This window comes from Neomonachus schauinslandi, chromosome 1 (genome assembly GCF_002201575.2).
Source record: "Neomonachus schauinslandi chromosome 1, ASM220157v2, whole genome shotgun sequence".
In the NCBI taxonomy this organism is placed as follows: domain Eukaryota; kingdom Metazoa; phylum Chordata; class Mammalia; order Carnivora; family Phocidae; genus Neomonachus; species Neomonachus schauinslandi.
The window spans coordinates 120,769,574-120,791,016 of record NC_058403.1 but is presented as its reverse complement, the minus strand read 5'-3'; the positions used below and the strand labels follow the sequence as shown (position 1 = coordinate 120,791,016).

At 36.4% G+C, this 21,443-nt stretch overlaps 1 protein-coding gene across 4 annotated transcripts in view; it reads right to left on the bottom strand.

Annotated features, from left to right (window-relative positions):
- PIK3CB (phosphatidylinositol-4,5-bisphosphate 3-kinase catalytic subunit beta) overlaps positions 1-21,443 on the bottom strand; it is a 201,697-nt gene that overhangs the window by 95,223 nt on the left and 85,031 nt on the right. For all 4 annotated transcript variants that reach the window (XM_044920373.1, XM_044920370.1, XM_044920377.1 and 1 more), the window contains 3 exons: positions 17,481-17,706; positions 9,997-10,220; positions 177-356 (listed from right to left, as the gene is read on the bottom strand). In XM_044920373.1, the coding sequence (XP_044776308.1) occupies positions 177-356; positions 9,997-10,220; positions 17,481-17,706 (630 nt within the window). The remainder of the gene's footprint in view (positions 1-176; positions 357-9,996; positions 10,221-17,480; positions 17,707-21,443) is intronic.

The window sequence follows — 21,443 nt, the reverse complement described above, 5'->3', positions numbered from 1 at the left end:
ATTATGAGTATCTATTATTTAATTTTGTACAATTTTCTGTAGGTTCTAAATACTTGACTATAACAATACATTTTTATCAGAAATTTAAATTGTTAAATACACACATGCGCGTGCACACACACACACACACACACACACACACCCTTCTCTGGAAAATTGATAGTTAATACACATACCTGGAACTGAATGAGTGGGTGATCACCAAAGACATATTCTACTCTCCCACTGACTTGCAACACATAGTCATAGGGACTAACTTCATCTTCTTTCCCATGAATAGTCAAACGTTTTTGGATTGCCAGTTCATTTATTTTGATAGGATTCATATTAGGAGATATTTGAAAGCTAAACACATCCTAAAAAGGGGGATAGAAAAAAGGAGCAATTTTATATTTGTGCTGAAAAAACCCACTCTTTACACTTATACTTATTACTATATTGTATATAGCCATACATAATATGTACATATATATATTACATATGTATACACTTTACATTTAACATTCCAGTACATTTTCCTATTTTCTAAATATAATATGTCCACAACAAATTAAGATTTCTGGTAATTTGCAAGTCATCTTACACTACACAAAGTGCTACAGATCCCACAGGTAAGATTCATATTTAACTAAAGTGTATATTTAATGAAAGTTTACCACCAGAGAGTTGATCAAATACATTTCTCAGTGAATATCTTTATATTTTTAATATTTTCTTTAAAAAAGATACCAAAAAACCTGTAGTTGTTCAAATGTAGTCCATACTAAGAATTTTATGTTGTCACTAGTAAGAAGAGATCTATATAACAACTAAATTATAACTGAACAATTCAGTCCAATTTTATAAACATGGAAAAAGAAACAAAGAAGCTTTCATTAATGCAAAACGAGGATATAGTCAGGATTGAATATTATCAAATCTGCTCATCATAAATCCCAAATGTACAGATATTAAAGATTACTTAACATCTGAAACTTCTCATAATCTAGCAAAATTATTTCCCACCATATGATCACATACCAAGAATTTAAGAAAATTCACTATCTCCTAAAGCAGCCAACTGCTATCCTGGCTGTGATTCTTAAAAAATTCTCCGTACTGACTGGAGATTGCTTCTGCACTATTTCCACTAAGTTAAGTCATCTCCCTTTTCCACAAGGTACTTCAAATTCCAACATTTTAAACCTAAATTTACTGGGTGTTCCAATCTATTTTCTCTCGTTTTTTTACCCTTTTTTCCCTAATTTTCTATATGAGTTGGTGCAATATGCATCAAAGCATATGAGCCAGGATCCACAGAGTCATTTGAGAAGTCTCACTTCCCAATAAGATACCAATGATCTCATATCCTTGGGTTGCCAACTGTCACCTCCTCTCCATCTCCAATAACACTCTTCTACTTCAGCAATTCTTCATCTTTCTCCTAAAGAGCAATATAGCTTCTTATTTAATTTCCTTGCACTATCCACCTCAAAACCTTCATCTACCTTAGAAAGTAATCTACCTTTAAAAAGAGAGTCACAAAGAGATATGATACTTTTTTAACATAACACAAATGGTCATAACTGTCTAAAGCAGTGCTACCCAATAAAACTCTTTAAAAATGGAATGTCCAATGCAACAGCCTCTTAGCCACCGTGGTTCTTGAGAAACTTGATATGTGGCTAGTGTGAAGAACTGAATTTTAATTTTACTTAGTTTAACTAATTTAAATTTAAAATTAATGTACATATGTGGCTAGTGGCTACTCCATTTAAACAGCACAGGTCTGAATAATAAGGCCTTATACTCCTTAATATATCATAAAATTATTTAAAGTTCCCATTTACTCTCTATTTCATAAACTATTATTTATTTATTTATTTATTATTTGAGAGACAGAGAGGAGGAGAGACAGTGAGACAGTACAAGTGGGGAGGAGAGGGAGAAGCAAGCTCCCTGCAGAGCAAGGAGCCTGATGCGGGGCTCAATCTCAGGACCCTGGGATCATGACCTGAGCGGAAGGCAAACGCTTAACTGATTGAGCCACCCAGGCGCCCCCATAAATAAACTTTTTAGAAATACAAAACGAGAGGACACACTCATTATCAGATAGCAAGAACTTACAAAAAAGACCAGAAATCAGAACTGGGCTTGAAAAACTGCAGATATTACAAGTAATACTCAGAAAATAAAACAAGTTTAGTTAATGTGTGTCAAGAATTAAAGGTAGTTTGAAAATTAATAAAGAGCAAATATATCTGAAGAATAATCAAAGAGAACTCCAAGAAATAAAACACATTAAGTGAAATTTAAAACTCAATGAAAAGAAACATGGCAAATTTTAAAAGATTTTTTAAATTTGACAATATCAAGTGTTAGCATAGATGTGAAGAAACTAAACTGAAAATATTTCTGGTAGGAATATAAATTTGAAAAACTGTTTGGGGGGCACCTGAGGGGACGGAGTCGGTTAAGGAACCGACTCTTGGTTTCAGCTCAGTTCGGGATTTCAAGGTCATGAGATTGAGCCTCACACTGAGCCCCTGCACTCAGCCAGAGTCTACTTGGAATTCTCTCTCCCTCTCCCTCTCCCTCTGCCCCTCCCGCTTGTGCAAGCATGCTCGCGCGCGTGCGCTCTCTCTCAAAATAAATAAATCTTTAAAAAAAAAAAGAAAAACTGTTTGGCATTATCTTTTAAAAGCCGATTACACACATACACCCATGACTCACCAATTCTGTTTCTAGGTTTATATCTAATAGAAATACATAAATTGATGTTATTTCATACAAAGCAATATTGAACTTGATATGCTGTGTGTGTATACATGTGTATAACACAACTGAGAAAATCTGAACACTGACTAGAATTTGAGGATAAAAAGCAAGCAAAATAAAACTAGCAAAACAAAGAATAAGAAAGATAAGCCACACACAGGGAGAACACATTCCCAACACATATGAATGACAAAGATTCACTAACCCCCAAATACCAAGAACTTATACAAATCAGCAAGACACACATGACACAATTTTAAAATAGACAAAAAACAAACACAACAGAAATATGAATGGTTCATAAGTATGTGAAAGACATTCCTCATCATCATTTCTTAGAGAGACGCAACTGAGACAATGGAAATACAGTTGACACTTGAGCAACATGGGTTTGAACTGCGTGGGTCCACTTAATTACATGGATTTTTTTAATAAATACAGGATAATACCATAAATGTATTTTCTCTTCCTTATGATTTTAATAACATTTTCTTCCCCCAGCTTACATTATTATAAAAATACAGTATACAACACATATAACAAATATGTGTTTATCAACTATTTATGATAAATCAGTAAGACTTACAGTCAGTGGGAGGCTATTAGTAGGAGGAAAGTTTTGTGGGGGTCAAAAATTTTATGTGGATTTTTGGATATGGAGGGGTTGGCACTCATTGTTCAAGGGTCAACTGTACATTTGCATAATGGAACTGTATATAGTACCAAGAGCTCGAAACTTTCCTTTAAAGACCAATCATAATATCATGATGATTACATTCAAGTCTTCTGAAGAACTACTGGTGTGTCTCATCACCCATGTTAATTTTCTTCACATAAACCGTTAATTGGGCTGACTTGGTCAGAACTCAACTGGTTTTTCCTGTATCAAGCAATTCTCCAACATCTCTCTTAAATACTTCACAAAATATTGCACCTTTAAAAGACCTGTAATTTTCCTGAGGAGTCAACTTGCATTGTTTTGCTCAATGCTTACGAACAGCTACATGAGAGACTACCCAACAAAGACATGCATATGGATGGGACAGAAACTTCTGTTTAGCAGGAAGGTATACAGTTCATTTGTGACTACATCTATATCAGATATTCAGATAATGTCTACACAGGCGTAGAAATACTTACTCTTCATAGTTTTACTGTATGGGCTTCACTGTTTCTCACATTTCTGCCCGTGCTTCTGATATATTCTCTGAAATTCCCCAAAAGTATAGTCTCCACCTCCTTCTTCCTTCTTCACAACCCGCCCTGTTCCCTAACACACAGGAGACTATTTCAAATGCCATATGCCCCTCTCCCTTAATTGATACAATTACTTCATATAACTTATGCTGGCTGAGGTTAAAAAAACACAGGTTTGAAAGTGATCCTCAGGTTTATTGGTATCCTTAACAAATTATGACTCTGGAATTAAAAATGACTCCTCTCTGGTCTGGCTGCTGGGACTAATGTTCTTCAAAACTGAAACATGATAGTTCCATGATTATATTTATCTTGCTAAGTCTTAAGAGCCCTAATCTAAGCTGGATGATACTGACAATGTGGTCATCTAAAATTTCACATTTTTCATAGAAACTACTGTCTATATTGCCCCCTAACTATCCTGTAAAACCACTTTTTAACCTATATGAGTACTTTGTTATACTTCATCTCATGTTTAGTGTTCCTACATACTGCTTCCTAATGTTGGTCATTAGCAGTAATGATGAAATGGCAAAATGAATATTTTATATAAGTCGGAAGGGCAAAAAAAATGCATGTATCAGTATGCTAATCATCCTTTATTCTGATATCATCATTCTTATTTTTTGTTGGTGAAATATTTATTCACTTACGAAATGGTACTGGTAATAATAATGAATCTGAGGTTTTATTTTTATTTCTTTTTAAAGATCTTATTTGTAAGTAATTTCTACACCCAATGTGGGGCTCGAACTCACAACCCTGAGATCAAGAGTTGCATGCTCTACCGACTGAGCCAGCCAGGCACCAAATTTGTTTTTTTTTAAAATGGTCTTAGTTGTGTAAACAAAGAGCAATAAGCTCTATGTGGCTTTCCAAATTTCTTTAATAACTTAATAATTTTACTAGTCTATACAATACAAAACTAGGAACTTTTTAATCCCCAGGGAAATGCTCAGCTAAAAGAAAAGTAAACTAAGGAGAGTTATGATAGCTGTATCTCAACTATCTGAATATCTGACATGTATAATGAAGAGAAGACTGAATGGATAAACGAGAAAGGACAACCACAGGGGCAGAAGTCATAAAAGGCTAGTTTGAATTTTTAAATATATTTTATATCAAAATTTAAGTATGTGCTTGCCAAATTGAAAGCATGCTACTTCAGAAGGCCGAGTGCTTCCCCGAGTACTGAATGTATTTTGGTCAGAGATACTACACTATATAAGGGATGGTGAAAAGATTTATTATAGAAAGAATCTGACTAGATGATCTTCAAACTACTTTCAGCATTAAAGTCTATGACTGTTGGAGGGGAAGATGACAGCAGAATAGGAAGAGAAGAAGATCACCTAGTCCCATGAATACAATAAATAATTATCAAATCCTCCTAAATTAAATACCCAGAAATGAATCTGAAGACTGGTAGAACAAACTCCACAACTAAAGGTAGAGAAGAAGCCACAAAGAAGAAGGAGGGAATTGCAGAGATGAGACTTAGAGGAGAAACAGATCATGGCCTGTGCAGTACAAAGGGAGCTGCTACAGTGCAGAAGAACAAGAGACAAACTAGCACACAGAGAAGCCCAAGGGAAAAAGGAGTCCACAGCGCAACCAGAAAGAAAAGACGGCCCGATTTCACAAGTTCTTGCAACCAGTGGGGCTTAAAGTCTGCAATTCTGCAGTTAGTGGGCTTGGTTCAGGGAGAGCCCGGAGGGATTAGAAACAAGGTGGAACAAACAGCCCACGGAAATAGCATGGAAACAGAGATCTTTAGAGGGCCTAAAGTGCACAGAGGGGAAGATATTTGCTCAACTCAGGGCAGGAGTTCCAGAGAGGTAGCCCTTACAGAGAAACCCCATGGGGGAAAAAAAGGAACTGCCTGGCGCCATTTTCCTTCCCTATCCCTCAGCATAAACACAGAACCACCTGAGGGAATGAACACAGCACTGGCACTCACATGTAACTTGCTTACACCAAGCCCTGTCCCCACACTCTTGTGGATCCATCCTTCCCAGTCATGCTTGCCTCGGTCCCACCACAGCATGCCTCCTCAACCAGAGGACTAGCCCAAACCCCTGACAGCAACATGTCTCATGTCTCCCGACCCAGGAGTTTTGTGAGGCCTTGGTTCTGGTGGCAATGCAACAGATCTCATTTCATAAGCAGACCAGAACACATCTAGTTAAAATGCACCACATTCAGGCCCTGGACCAAACACTGCCCACAACAGGCAAACAAAGCCTCTGCAGACTATTGACCTGAAGGATAAAGTGTCCAGGACACAATAGCAGAGACCACCCAGCACACAATAGAGATGTTACTAGAAGCACCAGGCCATGAGGAACAGGGAACACTACACTGCAGAGTACTACAGGACCTCTTCTGCATAAGGCCATTACTCACAAGAACAGATGTAGCTGACTTTCTTGACACATGGAGAAACAGGCACAGAGACTTAGACAAAATGAGAAGACAGAGGAATTTGTCCCAAATGAAAGAACAGGCCAAGGCCAGAGATATAAGCAAAACAAATATAAGTAACATGCCTAATGGAGAATTTAAAGCAATGATCATAAGGATACTAACCAGACATAAGAAAAGAGTAGAGAACATCAGTGAGACCATTAATACAGAGAATAAGAAAAATATAGCAGACATAAAAGGCTCAATAAACAAAATAAGAAACATGTTTGATGGAAGAAGCAGAGGAACAAATAACCTAGAAGAGAGAGTAATGGAAAATAATCAAGATGAACAAAAGAGAAAAAAGTATTATATTAAACAATAACAGACTTAGGGAACATAATAATTCCATCAAAAGTAATAACATTTGCATTATAGGAGTCCCAGAAGAAGACAGAAGAGGGGCAGAGAATTTATTTGAAGAAATAATAGCTGAAAACTTCCCTAATTTGGGGAAGGGAACATACCCAGATGGAGGAGGCACAGAGAACCCCCAACAAAAACAACAAAAGCAGACCCACACAAAGACATATTATAATTAAAATGGCAAAATATAGAAATAAATAAAAAATAGTAAGAGCAGAGAGACACAAGAAGACAGTTACATACAAAAGAAACGCCATAAGGCTATGAGCTAATTTTTCAACAGAAACTTTGCAAGCCAAAAGGAGTGGAAGGATATTTTCAAACTGCTGAATGGGAGAAACCTGCAGTCAAGAATACTCTATCCAGCAAGGCTATCACTCAGAATAAAAGGAGAGATAAAGAGTTTCTCAGACATGGGGCACCTGGGTGGCTCAGTCGTTAAGCATCTGCCTTCAGCTCAGGTCATGATCCCAGGGTCCTGGGATCGAGCCCCACATCGGGCTCTCTGCTCAGCAGGAAGCCTGCTTCTCCCTCTCCCACTCCCCCTGCTTGTGTTCCCTCTCTCACTGTCTCTCTCTGTCAAATAAATAATCTTCAAAAAAAAAAAAAGTTTCTCAAAGAAAAACTAAAGGAGTTTGTGACTATTAAACCAGCAATGCAAGAAATACTACACAGAGGACTCTTTCAGTGGAAAGGAAAGACCAAAAGTGAAAGTATGAAGGTAGGAAACACAAAAACAGTAATGAATATTTTTGTAAAATACCAGTCAAGGAACTCACAAAACAAAAGAATATAAAATATGACAATGTACACCTAAAACATGGGAAGGAGAGTAATAAAGGATGGGCTCAAACCTAAATAACCATCAACTTAATAGAGACTGCTATATGCAGAAGAGGTTATATACAAACCTAATGGTAACACAAATCAAAAACCGCTAATAAATATGCAAAGAATAAAGAGAAAGAAATCCAACTGTATCACTGAAGAAAACCAGCAAACTATGAAACAGAGAAGGACAAGAAAGGATCAGAGAAAATCTTAACAACCACACAGCAGGTATTAATATGGCAATAAATACATATATATCCAAATACATTGAAGGTAAACGGACTAAACAATCTAATCAAAAGACGTAGGGTGACAGAGTGGATAAAAAAAACAAGACCCGGGGCGCCTGGGTGGCTCAGTTGGTTAAGCAACTGCCTTCGGCTCAGGTCATGATCCTGGAGTCCTGGGATCGAGTCCCGCATCGGGCTCCCTGCTCAGCAGGGAACCTGCTTCTCCCTCTGACCCTCCCCCCTCTCATGTGCTCTCTCTCATTCTCTCTCTCTCAAATAAATAAATAAAATCTTTAAAAAAAAAAAAAAAAAAAACAAGACCCATCTATATGCTGCCTATAAGACACTCATTTTAGACCTAAAGAAACCTGCAGAGAGAGACAAACCAAGAAAGGAAATCTTAACTACAGAGAACAAACTGATGGTTACCAGAGGGGAGGTGAGTACTGGGATGGGTGAAAGAGGTGACAGGGATTAAGGAGTGCACTTGTCATGCTGATAACTAGGTGATTAAAATACCTTTTTAAAAAAACTAAAAGTAAATAAATAAAAGAATTTGGGGAAAAATTCTATGACTGCTTGGAATCCAGTAAGATTTCACAGTATCTCCGTTTCTCTTCTAACTTCAAAACATTTATTTTCACATATACTTTGTTACAGTGATGATTACATTAAAATGTGTATATCCAGTAGAGATCTGACCCATATGTAATGAAATGCAGACTGACCTAGATGGGCAAATTGCCCTGAGCCAGTGTTTTCAAGTTGAATGCTAGTCACCTTTCAGTGGTAAAATTGCCCATTCCACCTCTTCCAACACTGCAGAATTCCCTAAATAGTATTTTAAATTTGATCTTGAGACTTTATAATATCCAAATCTTGATTTAAACTGAACTTTAGTCTCAACATACCTCGGGAGAGAGCAACAAATTTTTTTTTTATTTTTATTTTTTAACCTAGATAAACCTCCTTTGTAAAATGCCAGAAGGCCGGCTCCTTCTTTCCTTCTTTTGCATTTGTTCTTACAAATATTTAGAAACACACTGTTGGAAAGGAGACAGAAGTGAATAAAACTGAAACACCTGGATAAAATCCTGTCTCTACCACGGACCAGCTATAAGGACTGGCAGCAAAAAAAAAAAAAAAAGAAAGAAAGAAAAAGAAAAACTTCTCTCCCTTTCATTTTCTTCACTGTAAAATAGGGATGATAACATTTTTTGGAGTTGTTTTAAGGTGGAAAATATATTAAAAATACCTTTCATAGTTCTTGGCATGGTAAAGTGCTCAATATAGAATGGATACTGAAATGGTTTATGTCATTATCGTTATCACAGTAATTGAAGAACACAAAATATCCTTGAACTCCTACCATAATTCTAAACTAGATCCTAGATGATAAAATGACCACACTAGATACAAAGGCAGTATCATAATCTGGTTTGTAAAATAGCTGTGACCATTCAGGTATAGACTGTAAATACACTCCAATATAATGCCCATTTCCATATCACCACTTAAATACATATTCACAGAATGCACATATAAGAATATGGGAAAAAAGAGATCATTTGATCAAACCTTTCATTTTATATACAAGAGAAAAATCAAATGAGAAAATAAAACATCTACACTAAAGAACATTATCTAGACTGGGGTTGGCAATCTTTTTCTGTAAACAACCAGGTTTGCTGACAACCTGTGACACATTCCTTCCTCCCTCCCTCCATCCCTTCCTTCCCTCCTCTCTCTCTTCCTTTCTCTTTCCATCTTTTAAAAATTCCATGAGTTTTTTTTACATCCCTTTAAAATATAAAACCCAGAAACTAATAATACACTATATGTTAATTAATTGATTTTAAATAAAATTTAAAAATAGTTAAATAAATAACATAAATACATACATACCATTCAAAAACTGCAGTTTTCCAACCCTGATCTAGACTAATACATCACTGCATCACAAAATCATACAGGTGCAAAAGATGTGTCACTTCTGATTGTTATACATAATCCTAAATTTATTTCCATCTTTAAATCTAAAAATGCTCTTTGTAATAACATTTACCAGCTATCTCCTCTAGACTGGTGCTGCATTCAGGTAAAAACCACAGATTTATTACAATGTATTTCTTAAATAACATAATACTACCTGACAATTTTCAAAATGAACAGCCACAATGAGCTTTCCTCCATAAAGTTTATCTTCTAAGTTTTCAAGGATTGATGGTTCATGTTCTGGTGGATATGTCTGCTTTAGCCAATCCATCCAAGATAATCCCACAAGCGACTGAATCTTTTCCTCACTGAATTTGCGCATTTTTATTCGGAATTCATTCACTTCGGGATCCTTCAGTGCATCAAATTCATGTAGACCTAAACAAAATTTTTTAAAGTGTCATTTTGAGTAGCTAATAATAATACAAGAGAATACAAAATATATTCGACCAAATATATTGGATATGTGGTTTTTATCACGCAAATAAAACTGGGCAGGAAAATATTATGAAAGATCGAAAGACTATCCAGAAAAAATAACAAATTTCATGTACAGAAGATGAACATATAATTAAGATTTCTAAAGAAGACAAACTTGAAACCTTTAAAGAATGTAGCTGGGTACCAGTTTTATAAAGATAATCACTGAAACAGTACACACTTTAAAACCACATATAAAATATCCAGTTTTTCTTTAAAAACCAAGTAAATCACATCTGATATATCTGAGAAAGCCTAAGAATCTGAAAACTTTTAAATTAAAATATAAGCTATTAAAATATAAGCTTAAAATATAAGCTATAACTTAACTTAAAACTCAGTAAATTTAAATTTTATAGATTAAACTTCCAATTCCCTGTGATTTTAACAATGGTTATATCAATCAAAAATCTCAAAAAATTATTTTGTTGTACTTAATTATGAACTTCTACCATGAAGACAACTAAATATAGCAACCTTTTCATAAACTTATCATTATCCTAATAAATAATTCCTGAAATCTACAATAAATGAACATGCAGAAATTTTTATACATACATTAACTTTTAACTGTGAGATTAGCAAACATTTTATTTTTTTTAATTTTTTGTTATGTTAATCACTATACATTACATCATTAGTTTTTGATACAGTGTTCCATGATTCATTGTTTGTGCATAACACCCAGTGCAAACATTTTAATTTAAAGATTATTCAAACTGGCCACACCTCATGACCCCAGTACAGCTCTTTCTGCCCACAGGTCCTGTCCCCATGTTTAATAAAACCACCTTTTTGCACTGAAGATGTCTCAAGAATTCTTTCTTGGCCATGGGCTCTGAATCCCAGCAACACTCCAAAACTACATCAATACTGTGCATGTATTGAGGAGACTTTCCAGTGTCAGCTCTCATTCTTTTAAACTGATGTTTAGGGGCTCCTGGGAGGCTCAGTCGGTCAAGCATCCAACTCTTGGTTTTGGCTGAGGTCATGATCTCAGGGTCGTGAGATCGAGCCCCACGTCTGCCTCTGCACTCAGCACAGAGACTGCTTAAGACTCTTTCTCTCTGGGGCGCCTGGGTGGCTCAGATGGTTAAGCATCTGCCTTCGGCTTGGGTCATGATCTCCAGGTCCTGGGATTGAGCCCCGCATGTCAGCTCCCAGCTCAGCAGCGGTATCTGCTTCTCCCTCTCCCTCTGCCTTTCCCCCTGCTTATGATCGCTCTCTCTCTCACAAATGAATAAAAAATCTTAAAAAAAAAAAGACTTTCTCCCTCTTGCTCTACCCCTCCCCCCTCAAATAAAAATCTTTAATAAATAAATATTAGAATCAAATGTGGCATTAAATATAGAAAAATAAAAATGTTTAAGTTGCATAATACAGCAAAGTTAAAATCTTGAGGGTACATTATGATTTCCTGGGTAGTTTTAGATCTGGAATGGAAATACATACTCTAAATCAGCTATGAAGGAAGTGTAACTTATGCAGACTAGGTGAGGCATTTTGGAGCCTCTTCCCTAGCACTGTTGAAACTATTTCTACCCACAGACATAGGTATTACAGGTAAGGAAAGGAGAATGAGTACCTAATACATTTAACAAAAATCACACTCTTTATCTCCCTTTATCTAGTAAAAGCCTATCTAATCTACTTTCTTTTTTTTTTTTAAAGATTTTATTTATTTATTTGACAGAGAGAGACACAGCGAGAGAGGGAACACAAGCAGGGGGAGTGGGAGAGAGAGAAGCAGGGTTCCTGCCAAGCAGGGAGCCCGATGTGGGACTTGATCCCAGGACCCTGGGATCATGACCCGAACCGAAGGCAGATGCCCAACAACTGAGCCACCCAGGTGCCCCTATCTAATCTACTTTCTAAATGTTTCTCAACTCTGTCTACTTCTCCTAGTTCCTGCAGCCATTAATTTAATCCTGGCCATCACCATCCCTCCCCTGGATTATTACATCAGTTTTTCACTAATTTCTCTATTCCCAGTCTTAATCTTTCTGATCCATTCTCATTTTACAATTTGAATAATCTTTATAAATGTAATCTGATCATGTTACTCCACCACTTAAATCCCTTCGAGAGCTTCCCAATTGCTCTTAGGAATCAGTCTCTAATTCTTAATATGGCCTGAATGGCTCCACATACTCTGAAGCTGGTTGCCTCTCTCATCTTCCTGCTTGTCCTGTCCCTTGACGCAAACCATAACCAATTACTTTTATTCCTTGAATAGGCCATTCTTCACACATGCCATTCCCATTTGATTATCCTTCTTCCAACTCCTTCTACCTGTTCAACTAGTCATCAGCACTGAAGGCACAGTTTAGTTGTGTGTCTTCTATAAGGCCAACCCTCTATCAGTTGATTTTACGTCCTTGACTTATAGCAGTTTACACACTGTATTGTAATTGTCTATTTACTGATCCCTATTTCCTACAGCACTGTGAGCTCCAAGCAGACAAAGACCATAATTATCACCCGAGTTCACTGCTGTAGTCCCAATTAAAAACATTTGATATATACTGTTGAACTGCAATTGCTACTGCTTTGGTCATTTTTTCAATATATTATAAATAAGAAGCTCTGCTCACATAACTGTTAGAACCAACTGAAAAGTACAGATTTCTTTAATTCATCCCAGACTCACTGAATCTCAATCTCTGAGAATCTACTTTAAAAATAAATAAATAAAACTTGAATTTAGAAACCATTACAAAGATTTCTTAAAAATAGAAACTTCGCGGGGCGCCTGGGTGGCTCAGTTGGTTAAGCGACTGCCTTCGGCTCAGGTCATGATCCTGGAGTCCCGGGATCGAGTCCCGCATTGGGCTCCCTGCTCGGCAGGGAGTCTGCTTCTCCCTCTGACCTTCCTCCCTCTCATGCTCTCTGTCTCTCATTGTCTCTCTTGCAAATAAATAAAATCTTAAAAAAAAAAAAAAAATTAAAAAAAAAAATAGAAACTTCGCCAAAAATAAGAAATTAGGGGGGTGCCTGGCTAGCTCAATCGGAAGAGCATGCAACTCTTAATCTCCAGGTTGTGAGGTCAAGCCGCACAGTGGATGTAGAGATTACTTAAAAAATAAACAAAACAATTAGGTCAAGTAATTTAATTTTCAACCTAGTTAATTTCTACATGCCTTCTGACAAGAAAATTTGATAGCAAATTTTAAGATAAAAATATTGTATCATTTACAGTCAAATATAATTTTTTTTTTAAGTAGGAATCCCACCCGGCATGGAGCCCAACTCAAGGCTTGAACTCACGACCCTGAGATCAAGACCTGAGCTGAGATCAAAAGTGAGATGTTTAACCAGCTGAGCAACCAGGTGCCCCAAATATAATTTTTTCACATAAAAAAAGTACTGAGTGGGGGCGCCTGGATGGTTCAGTTGGTTACCCATCTGCCTTTGGCTCAGGTCATGGTCCCGGGGTCCTGGGATTGAGCCCCACATCTGACTCCCAGCAGGAAGCCTGCTTCTCCCTCTCCCTGCCACTTCCCTTGCTTGGGTGCTCTCTCTCTCTCTCTCTCTGAATTAAATAAATAAATAAATAAATAACATCTTAAAAAAAGGTATTGAGTGAATAATTTCTTCACATTAAAGATAGTGTTAAAATCATGCAGACTCTATATTTCCTTCACTTTAAAATATAACACAACTTTATATAGGTCAGGGAAAAAATAAGGGAGTTTTCCAATTTTTTTTTTTTTTAGGATGCTGAAAAAAATCCTCTGATCAAGATTTACTAATGGGGGGGCGCCTGGGTGGCTCAGTCGTTAAGCATCTGCCTTCGGCTCAGGTCATGATCCCAGGGTCCTGGGATCGAGCCCCGCGTCAGGCTCCCTGCTCAGCAGGGAGTCTGCTTCTCCCTCTCCCATTCCCCCTGCTTGTATTTCCTCTCTCGCTGTGTCTCTCTCTGTCAAATAAATAAATAAAATCTTTAAAAAAAAATTAAAAAAATAAAAAAAAAAAGATTTACTAATGGGTATTTGAAGGGGTGACCTTCACTACGGAGCATAATCAGAGGCCGAACAGAAGCTCTGTAAATAAAAAATAAAATGATCAGACACATCATCATTCAGGAAAAGGTATTTTTAGACCCACCAGGGCAGTTACATCTGTAAAGGTTCTATTGTTTTCTTTGGAGAGGAGGAGGCAGCAAACTTGTTCCTGAAGTTAAACTGAAATAATAGTTTATTGTTTTACCAAGAGGCATGACCTCACCAAGTCCCGGTTGTAGTCATCACATACAAATTAGCAACTGCAAAAACTGACTTGTTAGGTACCTAAAGTGAAAATTCATTCTAAAATATTAAAACAGACTTACTCAACTTCCTAAATGCATGTTAACACTTGAATCTGTGTATATGATCATTAACACCAGGTTTTCTAGAAATGCTGAAAATCTAAAGTACAATTTATAGTTTAGAGTTTATAAACTGTTCAACTTATTTTTTTTAAGATTTTACTTATTTATTTGACAGAGAGACAGAGCAAGCACAAGCATGGAGAGCTGCGGAGAAGCAGGCTCCCCACTGAGCAGGGAGCCCAATGTGGGGCTTGATCCCAGGATCCGGGGATCATGACCTGAGCCGAAGGCAGATGCTTAACCAACTGAGCCACCCAGGTGCCCCATAAACTGTTCAATTTAATATAAAACACAGCTTGCATCTTGATCATTCAAATTGCAGGGCACACTGCATTAAAAATCTGTATATAATAAACTTTATGATACAGATCGAAGTATGGTCACACTGCTTATAGAAATAAAAATTCAATTTATATATATGTATATACGTATTACCCCTGCACTGTGGCAAGGTAAAGTCAGGGTCGCCAAATAAAAAAAACAGCATGCCCAATTCTATTTGAATTTTAGATAAACAATGAATGATTTTTATCATTAAGTATATCCCATATTTGCATCTAGTATATTTTTATTTGCTAAATCTGCCAAATTCATGTAGAGATAACAGCGGCTAATGAGCCCATATTTTTGGAAGATCACAACTAGAAGACAGTGCAGTGATCTAAGTTTTGAAAACATGGTACATCTCAAAAAGATACCTATATCCTGACAAAAGTTAGCTCTCTCTGTGGTGCTAACCTTTTGGGTTATCAAATATTTAACAATCAGTGTGGTTCTGGTCTACTTCCTTCCATCAGCAGGGAAACATAAAAGCTATATATTTCATACACACATACAAAGCCACTTGGAAAGAACTATATCTCAATATTATCAGTGGATATTCTTGTCTTCAATAAGACTGTAAGTGATTGATTATTCTTTTTTACTTTTCCATATATTCTTCAATTCAAAGGAGAGACTTTTTGTAATGGAGAATTTAAAATTTATCAAAAAAATCTTTGGAGTTCTAGCAAATGGAAAGGAATGCTTTCTAGTGAGGCCATTAATATGTAAGAAAATTGTGGGGGCTCCTGGATGGCTCAGTCAGTGGAGCATGTGACTCTTGATCTTGGGGTTGTGAGTTCAAGCCCCATGCAGGGTGTGGAGATTACTTAAAAATAAAAAAAATAAAATTTAAAAAAACAAAAAAAAGAAAGAAAGAAAAAATCTTGTAAGTAATTACAAACTTATTGAAGCGGTAAAAAATTACTGCCTAAAGCAAACAAGCTATCCTTTGAAGTAATCAAACCTTTTTAAATACTAGGCTGTCTGGGTACCTGGGTGGCTCAGTCTGTTAGGTATCTGACTCTTAATCTCAGCTCAGGTCTTGATCTCAGGGTTGTGAGTTCAAACCTGGCACTGGCAGGCCCAGCATGGACCCTACTTAAAAAAAGAGAAAAGAAAAGAGAAAGAAATACATACTAGGCTGTCATTCAGTAAATCAACAAGGTTCTGTTCTAAATACTCAGAGGGAAGAATGTAGCCCTGCATTTGTAATCATTAGTTAGCCCGAATAACTACAGGTCAAGATCAAAGAATGCAATCTTACAGCACATGGTTCTTAGAGGGGATGACACTAGGTTATCTTGAAGATACTTATAATACTAAATGGAATGGTACTATATTATCTTATAAGAGTGAATTTAATCAATACAAGAGGCAAATCCAAATCCAAAAACCTCCAGGGGATTGTTTGGTTTTGTATTTAAATGTCAAGTCTCTTAAAAAATAAAATAAAATAAAAATGAAAACAACACAAACCTGCTACTTCAAAATAAATAAACTTCAAGTGTCCTCTTATAGTACTTAATTCTAGTACCTTATCTAAAGCAGGATATTGATATACCACTGGCCCCTGTGACACCTAACATTATTATAGCAAGAGAGCCTCTACCACATTTTGTTACTCACAACTCTCCCTGGAATTAATGTATCTTGACTCCCTACAAAAATATCTCTACTGGGGCGCCTGGGTGGCTCAGTCAGTAAGTGTCTGCCTTCAGCTCAGGTCATGATCCCGGGGTCCTGGGATCGAGCCCCGTATCAGGCTCCCTGGTCAGTGGGAAGCCTGCTTCTCCCTCTCCCACTCCCCCTATTTGTGTTCCCTCTCTTGCTGTGTCTCTCTCTGTCAAATAAATAAATAAAATCTTTAAAAAAAAAATCTCTACTTAAAGACAATTTTAGTTAAGGAGTAAAATTGTCAAAAATGTGGGTTATTTATAGAAACTTTTCAATCAGCTTAAAGTCTTGGTATAGAGAGTTGTATATAAATTGTGTTTATATCGTGGATCACTACATCAAAAACTAATGATGTATTGTATGGTGACTAATGTAATAAAATAAAATTAAAAAAAATAAATAGTGTGTATAGTGTAGAAGCAGTTCAAAAGAAATGGAGGATGTATCTCTTAGAAAGGGGCTTCTCAAACTAAGACAAAGGGACAACTTTTTTCTTTCCAATCTGCCAAAAAAACAATACTTCGGCAAATAAAAATAAAATCACTAGAAAAAGACATACAAAACATATTACCACGGTGTCCCAGGGGTTATCACATTGCTACAGGAATTTAAAACATTTACTCTCAATTTTTACACTTACATTATCTCAGACTGGTTATCAATTTACAAACAAGTATTGGTCCTTGAGTCACACTCTACAAAGCAATATCTTTGATCATACTTACTACATGTTTATACATACAACAACAAATATGTAAAGAATTCATACCAAGACGTTTTTAAGTTACCTTTTCCTATCAGGACTCCAATTTTTGAGTCTAATTTTTCCCCTGGGTCACAACTTCTTGTCACTAATTTGAGAACTGGAAGAAAAGGTCTGACATCACAGAGTCTTCTTGTTTCATCTTCAAGTTCCTCATATACAGCAGTTTGATTCACACATGCAAACATATAGGAGTCAATTTCCATAAGGAGGTTAAACATTGGGTAATTGTGAACTTGCTTCCATAACATCTGCAGGAAAAAAAATAAGACACTTTGTGGAACAGAAAAACTTGTTCAAGTGTACAAAGATACATCTACAAGGATACTCACTGCAGCACTCTTTATAAAACTCAAAACATAGGACAAGCTAAATGTTTAGCAATAAAAGATTGGCTAAATCAATTATAAAGTATTACAAATTTGTGAAAATAAAAATACACGGTAACATGGAAAGCTGTCCAAAATATAAGGGTTTTTTTTTTAAATACCAACTTACAAGAGAATACAAATAGTATTAACCCATTTTTTTCTAATAGTATAATGCACAAAAAAATGCACTTAAATAAACAAAATTATTAAGTGAATATCTGCTAGACTCATTAAGAAAGAGAGGACTCAAAATCAGAAATGAAAGAGAAGTTACAACTGACACCACAGAAATACAAAAGATTTTAAGAGACTACTATAAAAAATTGTATGACAACAAACTAGAAAACCAAAAGAAATAGATAAATTCCTGAAAACATACAATCTTCCAAGACTGAATCAGAAAGAAGCAGATATCTGAACAGACTGATTACCAATAATGAAACTGAATCATTAATATAAAAAACTTGCAACAAAAAAAAATCTAGGGGCACGTGGGTGGCTCAGTCAGCTAAGCATCTGTTTTGGGCTTAGGTCATGATCCCAGGGTCCTGGGATTGAAGCCCCCCCAACCCCCATCAGGCTCCCTGCTCGGTGGGAGCCTGCTTCTCCCTCTCCCTCTGCCCTTCTGCCTGCTTGTGTTCTCTCACTCTCTCTCTCTGTCAAATAAATAAATAAAATCTTAAAAAAAAAAAGTCTAGAACCAGATGGCTGCATTGGTGAATTCCACCAAACATTCAAAAAAGAATGAATATCGGGGGTGCCTGGGTCGCTCAGTTGGTTAAGTGTCTGCCTTCAGCTCAGGTCATGATCCTGGAGTCGTGATATCGAGTCCCGCATCAGGCTCCCTGCTCATCAGGGAGTCTGCTTCTCCCTCTGACCCTCCCTCCCTCTTATGCTCTCTCTCTGTCTCATTCTTTCTCTCTCAAATAAATAAATAAAATCTTTAAAAAAAAAAAAAAGAATGAATATCAGGGTGCCAGAGTGGCTCAGTCAGGAGTAGCATCCAACTCTTGATTTTGGCTCAGGTCATGATCTCAGGGTCGTGAGATCAAGCCCCGCCACAGGCTCCTTGCTGGGCACTAAACCTGCCTAAGACTCTCCCTCTCCAGGGAAAAAAAAAAAAGAGTATCAATCCTTTTCTTTTTTTTTTCAAAGATTTCATTTATTTATTTATTTGATAGAGAGTGCACACACGAGCCTGCAAGTGAGGAAAGAAGCACAGGGAGAGGGAGAGAAATGAGCGCAGGGCCCAACCTCACAACCCTGAATCATGACCTGTGGCCAAATCAAGAGTCAGACACTTTTTTTTTTTTTAAGATTTTATTTATTTATTTGACAGAGAGAGACACAGTGAGAGAGGGAACATAAGCAGGGAGAGTGGGAGAGGGAGAAGCAGTCTCCCTGCCGAGCAGGGAGCCCAATGTGGGGCTCGATCCCAGGACCCTGGGATCATGACCTGAGCCGAAGGCAGATGCTTAACGACTGAGCCACCCAGGTGCCCCAAGAGTCAGAAACTTAACTGACTGAGCCACCGAGGCACCCTTCAATCCTTTTCAAACTTATCCAAAAAAAAGAAGAGCAAGGAATGCTTCCAAATTCATTCTACAAGGCCAGCATTACTCTGATACCAAAACCAGACAAGGACACTACAAAAAAAAAGAAAATTACATACCAGTATGACCAATGAACATAGGTGCAAAAATCTTCAACAAAATATTAGCAATGCAAATTCAACAAGACATTAAAAGGATCATTCACCACAATCAGGTGGGAAATATTTTAGGGATGCAAAGATGGTTCATTATCCACAAATCCATCAACATGATATAATACCATTTACAAAATGAAAGATAAAAACCATCTAATCATCTCAGTAGATGCAGAAAAAGCATTTGACAAATTCTAAATTTGTTCATGTTAAAAACTCTCAAAAAGGTGGGAACAGAGAAAATATACTTCAACATAATAAAGCCATCTATGACAAACCCATGGCTAACATACTTAAGGTGAAAAGCTGAAAGCTTTTGCTCTAAGATCAGGAACAAGACAAAAATGTCTACTCTCCATACCTTTATTCAACATATAGTACTAGAGACCCAGTCACAGCAATCAGACAAAAAGAAAAAGCGTCCAGGGCGCCTGGGTGGCTCAGTTGGTTAAGCGACTGCCTTCGGCTCAGGTCATGATCCTGGAGTCCTGGGATCGAGTCCCACATCGGGCTCCCTGCTCAGCAGGGAGTCTGCTTCTCCCCCTGACCCTCCCCACTCTCATGCTCTCTCTATCTCATTCTCTCTCTCAAATAAACAAATAAAATCTTCAAAAAATAATAATAATAATAAAAAAAAAAGAAAAAGCATCCAAATTGTTAAGAAAGAAGTAAAATTGTCACTATTTGCAGAAGACAGGATACTGTATATAAAAAACCCTAAAGATTCCACAAAAAAATATTAGAATAAATGAATTCCATAAAGTTGGAGAATACAAAATTAATATACAAAAACCTATTGTTTCTATACACTAACAGAGAAATGAAAACAATACCATTTACAAATACAAAAAAAAAAAAAAAAAAACTCCAGCCTTATGTTAAGTAAAAAAGTCAGAGAAAGACAAATACCATATGATTTCACTTATATGTAGAATCTAAAAAACGAAACAAACAAAAACAGAAACTAATAAATACAAAGAATAAACTAATGGTTGCCAGAGGAGAGGAGGATGGGGGAAAGGTGAAACAGGTGAAGGGGATTAAGAGGTCAAAATACCAGTTATAAAATAAATAAATCATAGAGATGAAAAGTACAGCAGAAAGAATACAGTCAATAATATTGGAATAACTTTGTATAGTGACAGACGGTAACTACACATATCATGGTGAACATTTCATAATGTATATAAATGTTGAATCACTAGTTTGTACACCTGAAAGTAATATAATATTGTATGTCAACTCTACTTCAATTTTTTTAAAAGTATCTATGAAGATGTCCATATTTACCTTATGAACATAAATAACTTCTAATTAGAAAAAAATAGAAAATTCCAAGTATGTACCATTACCCCTTTACAAAATTTATATTATTTTTCCTGCATTCTTTTCTATTCACCAAGGTTATCTTCATTAATTAACACTGCCCTGTCAGAAGAAGCAGACATATACCCAAAAAAATTGAAAGCAGGGACTCAAACAGATACCTGTACACCAATGTTCATAGTAGCATTATTCACAACGGCCAAAAGACTGACACAACAAAAATACCTATCAAGAGATGAACAGATAAACAAAATGCAGCATATCCTAACAATGGAATATTACTAAGTCTTAAAAAGGAATGAAATATGGATTCATATTACAATATGGATGACCTTTGAAAATATTATGGTAGGTAAAATAAGTGAGACACAAAAGGACAACTATTGTGTGATTCCACTTTTATAAGGTAGCTGGAATAGACAAATTCCTAGAGACAGAAACTAGAATAGGGACTACCACAGGGACTTGGAAAAGAAAGTTTATTATTTAATGAGAAGAGAGTTTGTGTTTCTGTATAGGGCTGATGGTTGGGCAATACTGTGAATGTATTTAATACCACAGAATTATGCACCTAAAAAATTAT